The 11,283-nt window shown below is 49.1% G+C and overlaps 1 protein-coding gene across 8 annotated transcripts in view; it reads right to left on the bottom strand.

Annotated features, from left to right (window-relative positions):
• The window catches only part of LOC129842265 (ERC protein 2-like), an 83,952-nt gene that overhangs the window by 40,964 nt on the left and 31,705 nt on the right, over positions 1–11,283 (bottom strand). For 4 of the 8 annotated variants that reach the window (XM_055910748.1, XM_055910764.1, XM_055910755.1 and 1 more), the window contains exon 3: positions 2,129–2,152. The exons of the other annotated variants lie outside the window; for them this stretch is intronic. In XM_055910748.1, coding sequence (XP_055766723.1) covers positions 2,129–2,152 — 24 coding nt within the window. The remainder of the gene's footprint in view (positions 1–2,128; positions 2,153–11,283) is intronic. 8 annotated transcript variants of the gene reach the window in all.

The following is an 11,283-nucleotide window of genomic DNA, read 5'->3' as shown; positions in this document are numbered from 1 at the left end:
CTTGTTCTGGTGCTGCCCCTTGTCCCGGTGCTACCCCTTGTCCCGGTGCTGCCCCTTGTCCCGGTGCTAGCTGTTTATTTAGGGGAAGGTAGTGTTAGGGTGGTCAGTAGAAGGGGTAGAAAGAAGAGGGGAGTGACTATGGTGGTGCGGGGACAGCGTCCTGAACCGGAACCACCACCGTGGTCAACTGCCCACCCGGACCCTCCCCTGGACTTTGTGCTGGTGCGCCCGGCGTTCGCACCTTGGGGGGGGGGGTACTGTAACAGTCCTGACCTATTTATGTTAGTTTTTATGTGTTTATGGTCAGGGCATGTGTTTTGGGTGGGCAGTCTATGTTATCTGTTTCTATGTTGGTTTCGGTTTGCCTGGTATGGCTCTTGATTAGAGGCAGGTGGTTTGCATTTTCCTCTAATCAAGAGTCATATTTAGGTAGGGCATTCTCACTGTTTGTTTGTGGGTGATTGTCTCCTGTGATGTCTTCGTTATGTTAGATGTATTCACTTTTGGAGCTGTTTGGCTGTTCGTAGGTTTCGATGTCCGTTCCTGTTCGTGAGTTTACGTTTGTCCATGTAAGTTTATGTTCAGGTTGCGTGTACGTCGTTTTCTTATTTTGTAGTTTGTTAAAGTGTTTGTTTTCGTGACCATCGTATTAATAATAAAGATGGCATATTTCCCTGACTCCGCATATTGGTCTGAAGATCCTTCTCTCCTCACCTCATCTGAGGATGAGGAAAGCGACAGCTCTTACAGGTAGGAATACTAAGAGAGCCACATTTAAACAAAGCCATCCAGTGAATGACTGAATCGTTGTGTTGCTGGGAGAAACTGATTGTGCACAATCCTTCCCTGTATAGTAGGAAAGTGAAGAACTTGTAGAACCGTGATCCTTCGATAACAGTTTGACAATCCCTGTCGAGTGTTCAAAGTTGGACGGCTGCGTTCAACAGCTTGCACTTTCAAAAGAACGCTTTGCCGCGCTGTCGTCGTGTATGATTGCTGCAGCATTATTGATCATTATCTATCATTATTGTAGGGTGTGTGCTGTCCGTACTGCTGAGTGGAGAGCAGCAGAGATCCGTGCACAGCGCAGTAAACAGTGTTCCCACTGAGAGCTGGAAGTCAACCAACAGCAGTAGACTCAGTGGACCTCTGGGTCCATGCCCATCCATTATGCTGTGTGTTAGGGAGGTGTGTGCGTGCGTGCGCGCGCGTGTGTACGTGTGCAACTGGTGGCTGCTGAGAGGAGGACAGCTCATAGTAATGGCTGGAATGAAGTCAATGGAACCGTGTCAAACATGGAGTTCCATACCATTCCATGATGTCCCTTCCAGCCATTACTATGAGCCCGTCCTCCCCAATTAAGGTGCCACCAACCTCCTGTGGCGTACGCATGTGTGTGCGCATACAAAGAGACAAATACATTACTTGTACATTACTTGAGAATAAAAAAAGACACATCCATTATAGGAAGAAATAAGAAGGAGACTGTGGCTCTGTTCCAATATCCACCCTAGCATGCCACTATACACTGATTGGGCCATGCATTCTTAGTGCTACACTAGTTTGGATATTGGAACGTAGCCTGGGTGTTGAGGTTTAGGGGGCGGGGAAATTGAACAAAACACAGCCTATTTTAGAGTATACTATAGGGTCACAAGGGTCACACAGCAGCCACACCCCTATAGTAGAGCCACACCCAGTAAAGGGAGAACACAGAAGAATTCTACTTGGCAGTGTGTAAGAGCAGGGAGAGGGTCTGACGGACGCGGGTAGGGCTTAGGGAACGGGACAGGCTAAACCAATCACACTCCTTTCGGGTGTGTGTATGGGGTCCAATTAGGAGTGTGTCCAAAATGGCAACCCTACTCCCCACATAGGCCTAGTGTACTACTTTTAGGCAGAGCACACAAGTTCTGGTCAAATGTAGTGCACTCAATTGGGAATAGGGTGCATTTCCGACACAGCCCAGGAGTGTGTGTGTGTGGGGGTGGGGGGGGGGGGGTGGCAGAGGAACAGGACTGCCAGATCTCTGGGGGCACCGAAGACACACGACGACGTCACTCTGGTGGTGACTCTATGTTGTGCAGACACGGCAGCCAGGGCAGCGGTTGCAAACATAGGGACAAACCTTGGTTCTCCTGGCGTCCAGCAGCTGGAGTAGCACGGGCGGAACCAACAGAAGAGAAACATAGCGCACGGAGAACACAGCGTCAGAACAGTACAAAACACGAAGCGCACGTGGAGACCGTGAGCTACAGTGAGAGCTCCCGTGAAGAGCACAAGAACAATGTTTGAGGGACATGTGAGGATGGGTCTGGTTATCCATCCATCCAACCCTCAGATCATTTATCTCTATTCGTTCTGATGGAAATGGTACGCTAAGGAACCTCATGGTACAGTAGAGAACCTCGTGGTACAGTAGAGAACCTCGTGGGATGGTGAGGAACCTCACAAACTCGCACAAAGACATATCAGTCTAATTAGTCTAAAACATCATGGAAACCTTTGTGGAAAAAGAAGGTGAGGTTATTTAGTGGTGAACACTTTCGGCATTAAGTCTCACCAAATCAAATCCAATTTGTATTTGTCCCATGCTTCGTAAACAACAGGTGTAGACTAACAGTGAAATGCTTGCTTACGGGCCCTTCCCGACAATGCAAAGATAATGAAAACAAATATAAATAATAGAAACATTTTTACAAAATTATAACAGAAGGAATAAATGCATAATGAGTAACAATAACTTGGCTATATACGTGGGGTATGAGTACCGAGTCGATGTGCGGTGGTATGAAGTAAATGATGTTGATATGTACGTATAGGTAGGAATACAGTGTTTAGGAAGGATAGATAATTAGCAGAAGCAGCAGCATACATGATGAGTCATAAGAGTTAGTGCAAAAATGGTCAATGCAGATAGGGAGGTGTTTAATCCCGGGGTCCTGAGTTTAGTGATGAGCTTGGAGGGTACTATGGTGTTGAACGCTGAGCTGTAGACAATGAACAGCATTCTCACCAGTGGAAGCTCCTCAAAAGAGGAAGGGGAGGACCATCCTCCTCAGTGAATTTCAGAAAAATGTAAATAATAAAACATTAAAAAAGTTATCATTTTTAGATAGAACTTTACAAATTATATTAATGTCACCAAATAATTGATTAAATCACACTGTTTTGAAATGAAGGTCCACAGTAGCCTGAAAAGCACTCTGTAGGGTAGCACCATGGTGTAGCCAGAGGGCAGCTAGTTTCCATCCTCCTCTGGATACGTTGACTTCAATCCAAAACCTAGGAGGCTCGTGGTTCTTACCCCCTTCCATAGACTTAAACAGTAATTATGACAACTTCAGGAGGACGTCCTCCAACATAGCAGAGCTCTTGCAGCATGAACTGACATGTTGTCCACTCAATCAAAGGATCACAGAATGAATCTCGTACTGATAGCAAAAGCTACAGCTAGCTGTAACTGCAGTGAACAAAATGTAGTGAGTAGCTGACTCAAAGAGAGAGAAAGACAAGAGTTGAACAGTTTTGAACAAATACATTTCTTCAAAAATGAAGGAGAAGCAAGAGAGAGTGAGAGAGAAAGAGAGAGAGAGAGAGCTAGATTTAAAATTCCTTTCACTTACTTAGATAGTGAATGCAGCTAGCTAAGTTAGCCTACTCAAACACCTGGCTCAAACAGAGAGGGATGCTATGTTACCTAGCGGGCTATGCCTATCCAACACTGGAACTCTTCCAAGTCAAGGTAAGCTTTTGGTTTTATAAATGTATTACCACCGGGGCCCGCCGGTGTAACTGCTATACTGCTTTACAACTGTACACTGTACTGCATGATCAAATCAAATCAAATGTTTATTGGTCACATACACATGGTTATCAGATGTTATTGCAAGTGTAGCGAAAGTACAGTATATAGTATATACAGTATATACATATGAGATGAGTAATGTAGGGTATGTAAACATAAAGTGGCATAGTTTAAAGTGGCTAGTGATACATGTATTACAAAAAGATGGCAAGATGCAGTAGATGATATAGAGTACAGTATATACATATACATATGAGATGAGTAATGTAGGGTATGTAAACATTATATTAAGTGGCATTGTTTAAAGTGGCTAGTGATACAATTTGACATAATTTCCATCAATTCCCATTATTAAAGTGGGTGGAGTTGAGTCAGTATGTTGGCAGCGGCCACTAAATGTTAGTGGTGGCTGTTTAACAGTCTGATGGCCTTGAGATAGAAGCTGTTTTTCAGTCTCTCGGTCCCTGCTTTGATGCACCTGTACTGACCTCGCCTTCTGGATGATAGCGGGGTGAACAGGCAGTGGCTCGGGTGGTTGTTATCCTTGATGATCTTTATGGCCTTCCTGTGACATCGGGTGGTGTAGGTGTCCTGGAGGGCAGGTAGTTTGCCCCCGGTGATGTGTTGTGCAGACCTCACTACCCTGTGGAGAGCCTTACGGAGCAGTGGGCGGAGCAGTTGCCGTACCAGGCGGTGATACAGCCCGACAGGATGCTCTCGATTGTGCATCTGTAGAAGTTTGTGAGTGCTTTTGGTGACAAGCCGAATTTCTTCAGCCTCCTGCGGTTGAAGAGGTGCTGCTGCGCCTTCTTCACAACGCTGTCTGTGTGGGTGGACCAATTCAGTTTGTCCGTGATGTGTACACCGAGGAACTTAAAACTTTCCACCTTCTCCACTACTGTCCCGTCGATGTGGATAGGGGGGTGCTCCCTCTGCTGTTTCTTGATGTCCCCAATCATCTCCTTTGTTTTGTTGACGTTGAGTGTGAGGTTATTTTCCTGACACCACACTCCGAGGGCCCTCAACTCCTCCCTGTAGGCCGTCTCGTCGTTGTTGGTAATCAAGCCTACCACTGTAGTGTCGTCCGCAAACTTGATGATTGAGTTGGAGGCGTGCATGGCCACGCAGTCGTGGGTGAACAGGGAGTACAGGAGAGGGCTCAGAACACACCCTTGTGGGGCCCCAGTGTTGAGGATCAGCGGGGTGGAGATGTTGTTACCTACTCTCACCACCTGGGGGCGGCCCGTCAGGAAGTCCAGGACCCAGTTGCACAGGGCGGGGGCTCGAGCTTGATGAGGGTAGACCCAGGGTCTCGAGCTTGATGACGAGTTTGGAGGGTTCTATGGTGTTCAATGCTGGTTACCTTGGTGTTCTTGGGCACAGGGACTATGCTGGTCGGCTTGAAACATGTCGGTATTACAGACTGGGTCAGTGGGAGGTTGAAAATGTCAGTGAAGACAGCGCATGCTCTGAGTACACATCCTCGTAATCTCTCTGGCCCTGCGGCCTTGTGAATGTTAATCTGTTTAAAGGTCTTACTCACATCGGCTACGGAGAGCGTGAGCACAAAGTCATCCGGAACAGCTGGTGCTCTCATGCATGATTCAGTGTTTCAAGCATACAAGGTATTTAGCTTGTCTAATACTCTCCCTTCACGGGGCAGCTCGCAGCTGTGTTTCCCTTTGTAATCTGTTATAGTTTGCAAGCCCTGCCACATCTGATGAGCTTTATAAAAATAAATAAAACAGAGTACAGCAGACAGAAAGTACAGCAGTAGTGACATCAACAACATCAGCTCTAGCCTTTAGATCAGTGCAGATGTTGTCTGTAATCCATGGCTTCTGGTTGGGATATGTAGGTACGGTCACTGTGGGCACGAAGTCGTCAATGCACTTATTAATGAAGCCGGTGACTGATGTGGTAAACTCCTCAATGCCATTGGATGAATCCCAGAACATATTCCAGTCTGGAATACATACAAGGCATTGCAAATGAACACTAGTAATCACACTCCAGGTGAATCATTACACAGTACTGTGATTTATAAAGAATAGGTGTGGTACTATGGGGCACGGTTTCCGGGTAAAAGATTTAGCCTAGCCCTGGATTAAAAGAAAGCTCGATGAAAGTGCTTTTAAATCCAGGGCTAGGCTTAATCTGTGTCTGGGCAACAGCCCCTATATCCTGTGCTGTGGTAATGTGTTCTTCCGCCCAGCAGAGGGCAGTGATCACTCTAGCAGAGTGCTGTCTCTTAGTCTGTCTACTGGACTGTGCCTGTGCCTCTTACTTCCACTGCATTGGGCAACACTCACTTATGTAAGCATCACAGTCTTTTTGGGCCAGTACGCTCAAACCACTTAAAGCCTCTCAAATCTTTACTCATGCTCACAAAACCACATTCGCACACGCTCACCCTGCGTTCTACCATCCTCTCTTACTCACTCTCTTTATCTCCCTCAATCTCTCTCACCCTATTTTCCTCCCTCTCTCTCTCTCTCTATGTTATTTTCTCTCTCTTTCGAACATTGATACACAAACACACAAGGCTGCGGACACCATAATAGACGTAATATGGATTCCATATTGTTGCAAAAACGCCAATTAAAGGGGACAATTAAAGTAAATATGTGGAGAGAGTGCTAAATAAGATTCATGTTTATACATCAGTCATGTGCTGAATAATCATCCATTGAATATTCAACATATCAAAATGCTGCATGTTATTAACTACAGTGCCTTCGGAAAGTAATCAGACCCCTTGACTTATTCCACATTTTGCACGATTACAGCCTTATTCTAAAATAGATTAAATTATATATTTTCCTCATCAATTTACACACAGTACTCTACAATGACAAAGCAAAAATTGTTTCAGAAATATTTGCAAATGTATACAAAAGAAAAAACAAAAATACATGATTTACATAAGTATTCAGACCTTTTGCTATGAGACTCAAAATTAAGCTCAAGTGCATCCGGTTTCTATTGATCATCCTTGAGATTTCTACAGTTCGATTGGAGTCCACCTATGGTAAATTCAATTGATTGGACATGATTTGGAAAGGCTAACACCTGTCTATATAAGGTCCCACAGTTGACAGTGCATGTCAGAGCAAAAACCAAGCCATGAAGTCGAAGGAATTGTCCGTAGAACTCCGAGACAGGATTGTGTCGAGGCACAGATCTGGGGAAGGGTACCAAAACATTTCTGCTGCATTGAATGTCCCCAAGAACAGTGGCCTCCATCATTCTTAAATGGAAGAAGTTTGGAACCACCAAGACTCTTCCTAGAGCTGGCCTCCCAGGACCAAACTGAGCAATCAGGGGAGAAGGGCCTTGGACATGGAGGTAATCATGAACCCAATGGTCACTCTGACAGAGCTCCAGAGTTCCTCTGTGGAGATGGGAGAACCTTCCAGAAGGACAACCATCTTTGCAACACTCCACCAATCAGGCCTTTATGGTAGAGTGGCCAGACGGAGTTTGCCAAAAGGCACCTAAAGGACTCCAAGATTGAACTCTCTGGCCTGAATGCCAAGCGTCACGTCTGGAGAAAACCTGGCACCATCCTTACAGTGAAGCATGGTGGTGGCAGCATCATGCTGTGGGGATGTTTTTCAGCCGCAGGTATGGGAGACTAGTCAGGATCGAGGGACAGATGAACGGAGCAAAGTACAGAGAGATCCTTGATGAAAACCTGCTCCAGAGTGCTCAGGACCTCAGACTGGGGTGAAGATTCAACTTCCAACAAGACAAAGACCCTAAGCACACAGCCAAGACAACGCAGGAGTGGCTTTCGGACAAGTCTCTGAATGTTTGAGTGGCCCAGCCAAAGCCCGGACATAAACCCGATCAAACATCCTTATCCCAGTCTGCTGTTCCCACATGCTTCAAGAGGGCCACCATTGTTGCTGTTCCCAATAAAGCTAAGGTAACTGAGCTAAACGACTACCGCCCCGTAGTACTCACTTCCGTCATCATGAAGTGCTTTGAGAGACTAGTCAAGGACCATATCACCTCCACCCTACCTGACACCCTAGACCCACTCCAATTTGCTTACCGACCCAATTGGTCCACAGACGACGCAATCGCAACCACACTGCACACTGCCCTAACCCATCTGGACAAGAGGAATACCTATGTGAGAATGCTGTTCATCGACTACAGCTCAGCATTTAACACCATAGTACCCTCCAAACTCGTCATCAAGCTCGAGACCCTGGGTCTCGACCCCGCCCTGTGCAACTGGGTCCTGGACTTCCTGACAGGCCGCCCCCAGGTGGTGAGGGTAGGTAACAACATCTCCACCCCGCTGATCCTCAACACCGGGGCCCCACAAGGGTGCGTTCTGAGCCCTCTCCTGTACTCCCTGTTCACCCACGACTGCGTGGCCATGCACGCCTCCAACTCAATCATCAAGTTTGTGGACGACACTACAGTGGTAGGCTTGATTACCAACAACGACGAGACGGTCTACAGGGAGGAGGTGAGGGCCCTCGGAGTGTGGTGTCAGGAAAATAACCTCACACTCAACGTCAACAAAACAAAGGTGTAACAGTCCTGACCTGTTTTATGTTGTTTTTATGTGTTTATGGTCAGGGCATGTGTTTTGGGTGGGCAGTCTATGTTATCTGTTTCTATGTTGGTTTTGGTTTGCCTGGTATGGCTCTTGATTAGAGGCAGGTGGTTTGCGTTTGCCTCTAATTAAGAGTCATATTTAGGTAGGGCATTCTCACTGTTTGTTTGTGGGTGATTGTCTCCTGTGTCTGTATGTATGTTCGTACCACATAGGACTGTAGCGTTTGTTTGTTTCGTTTCGTTTCGATGTCGTCTGTTTCCTGTACGTAAGTTTATGTTTAGTTATGTAAGTTTATGTTCAGGTTGCGTCAACGTCGTTTTGTTATTTTGTAGTTTTGAAAGTGTTTTGTTTTGTTTCGTTACCATCGTATTTATAATAAAGATGGCTTATTTCCCTGAACCCGCATTTTGGTCAGAAGATCCTTCTCTCCTCACCTCTTCCGAGGATGAGGAGAGCACAAGCCGTTACAGAATCACCCACCAACAAACAGTGACCAAGCGGTATGGGAATGCTCGACGGAGCAACAGGAACTTCTGGACTTGGGAGGAGATCTTGGACGGTAGAGGACCTTGGGCTCAACCAGGGGAATATCGCCGTCCAAAGGAGGAATTGGAAGCAGCGAAGGCTGAGCGGCGCTGGTATGAGGAGGCAGCGCGACGACGCGGTTGGGAGCCCGTGAGTAAGACCAAAAAATTTCTTGGGGGGGGGCACACGAGGAGTGTGGCAAAGCCGGGTAGGATACCCGAGCAAACTCCCCGTGCTTACCGTGGAGGTAGAAGGCGTTGTACTGGTAAGACACCGTGTTATGCGGTAGAGCGCACGGTGTCCCCAGTACGCGTGCTTAGCCCAGTGCGGGCTATTCCACCTTGCCGCACTGGGAGGGCTAGGTTGGGCATCGAGCCGAGTGCCATGAAGCCGGCCCAACGTATCTGGTCACCAGTACGTCTCCTCGGGCCAGTGTACATGGCACCAGCCTTACAGGTGGTGTCCCCGGTTCGCCTGCATAGCCCAGTGCGGGCTATTCCACCTCGCCGCACTGGCAGGGCTACGGGGTCCATTCAATCTGGTAAGGTTGGGGAGGCTCGGTGCTCAAGAGCACGTGTCCTCCTTCACGGTCCGGTAGACCCGGTGCCACCTCCATGTACCAGTCCTCCGGTGGCAGCCCCCCGTACCAGGCTGTCTCTCCGGGTTCTCTCTCCTGCTGTTTCCTCCTCTCCAGCGCAGCCGGTGCCTAGACCACGCACCAGGCTGTCTCTCCTTCTCCTCCCTACAGAGCTATCCGTCTCCCCAGCGCCATCTGAGCCATCCGTCTCCCCAGCGCCATCTGAGCCATCCGTCTCCCCAGCGTCATCTGAGCCATCCGTCTGCCCAGCGCCATCTGAGCCATCCGTCTCCCCAGCGCCATCTGAGTCATCCGTCTGCCAGGAGCCTGCAAAGCCGCCCGTCTGCCATGAGCCTGCAAAGCCGCCCGTCTGCCATGAGCCTACAGAGCCATCCGCCAGACAGGAGCCGCTAGAGCCGTCAGCCAGACAGGAGCCGCTAGAGCCGTCCGCCAGACAGGATCTGCCAGAACCGCCAACCAGACAGGATCTGCCAGAGCCGCCAACCAGACAGGATCTGCCAGAGCCGCCAACCAGACAGGATCTGCCAGAGCCGCCAACCAGACAGGATCTGCCAGGGCCGCCAGCGAGCCATGAGCAGCCAGAGCCGTCAGAGAGCCATGAGCAGCCAGAGCCGTCAGAGAGCCATGAGCAGCCAGAGCCGTCAGAGAGCCATGAGCAGCCAGAGCCGTCAGAGAGCCATGAGCAGCCAGAGCCGTCAGAGAGCCATGAGCAGCCAGAGCCGTCAGAGAGCCATGAGCGTCGAGAGCCGTCAGCTTGCCATGAGCGTCGAGAGCCGTCAGCTTGCCATGAGCGTCGAGAGCCGTCAGTCTGCCATGAGCGTCGAGAGCCGTCAGCCTGCCATGAGCGTAGAGAGCTGTCAGCCTGTCATGAGCGTAGAGAGCCGTCAGTCTGCCATGAGCGTCGAGAGCCGTCAGCCTGCATGGACCTGCCAGAGCCGTCCAGTCAGGACCTGCCAGAGCCGTCTAAACAGGACCTGCCAGAGTCCTTCAGCCGGGATCTGCCCCTTGTCCCGGTGCTGCCCCTTGTCCCGGTGCTGCCCCTTGTCCCGGTGCTGCCCCTTGTCCCGGTGCTGCCCCTTGTCCCGGTGCTACCCCTTGTCCCGGTGCTGCCCCTTATTCCGGTGCTGGTCCTTATCCTGGTGCTGCCCCTTGTCCCGGTGCTGCCCCTTGTCCCGGTGCTACCCCTTGTCCCGGTGCTGCCCCTTGTCCCGGTGCTGGCCCTTGTTCCGGTGCTGGCCGTTTATTTAGGGGAGGGTAGTGTTAGGGTGGTCATTAGTAGGGGTAGACAGAAGAGGGGAGTGACTATGGTGGTGTGGGGAGAGCGTCCTGAGCCGGAGCCACCACCGTGGTCAACTGCCCACCCAGACCCTCCCCTGGACTTTGTGCTGGTGCGCCCGGCGTGCGCACCTTGAGGGGGGGGTACTGTAACAGTCCTGACCTGTTTTATGTTGTTTTTATGTGTTTATGGTCAGGGCATGTGTTTTGGGTGGGCAGTCTATGTTATCTGTTTCTATGTTGGTTTTGGTTTGCCTGGTATGGCTCTTGATTAGAGGCAGGTGGTTTGCGTTTGCCTCTAATTAAGAGTCATATTTAGGTAGGGCATTCTCACTGTTTGTTTGTGGGTGATTGTCTCCTGTGTCTGTATGTATGTTCGTACCACATAGGACTGTAGCGTTTGTTTGTTTCGTTTCGTTTCGATGTCGTCTGTTTCCTGTACGTAAGTTTATGTTTAGTTATGTAAGTTTATGTTCAGGTTGCGTCAACGTCGTTTTG

Source organism: Salvelinus fontinalis, chromosome 3 (assembly GCF_029448725.1).
Source record: "Salvelinus fontinalis isolate EN_2023a chromosome 3, ASM2944872v1, whole genome shotgun sequence".
Lineage (NCBI taxonomy): Eukaryota > Metazoa > Chordata > Actinopteri > Salmoniformes > Salmonidae > Salvelinus > Salvelinus fontinalis.
Note: the sequence above shows the minus strand (reverse complement) of the source record. Positions and strands in the feature narration are given on the sequence as shown.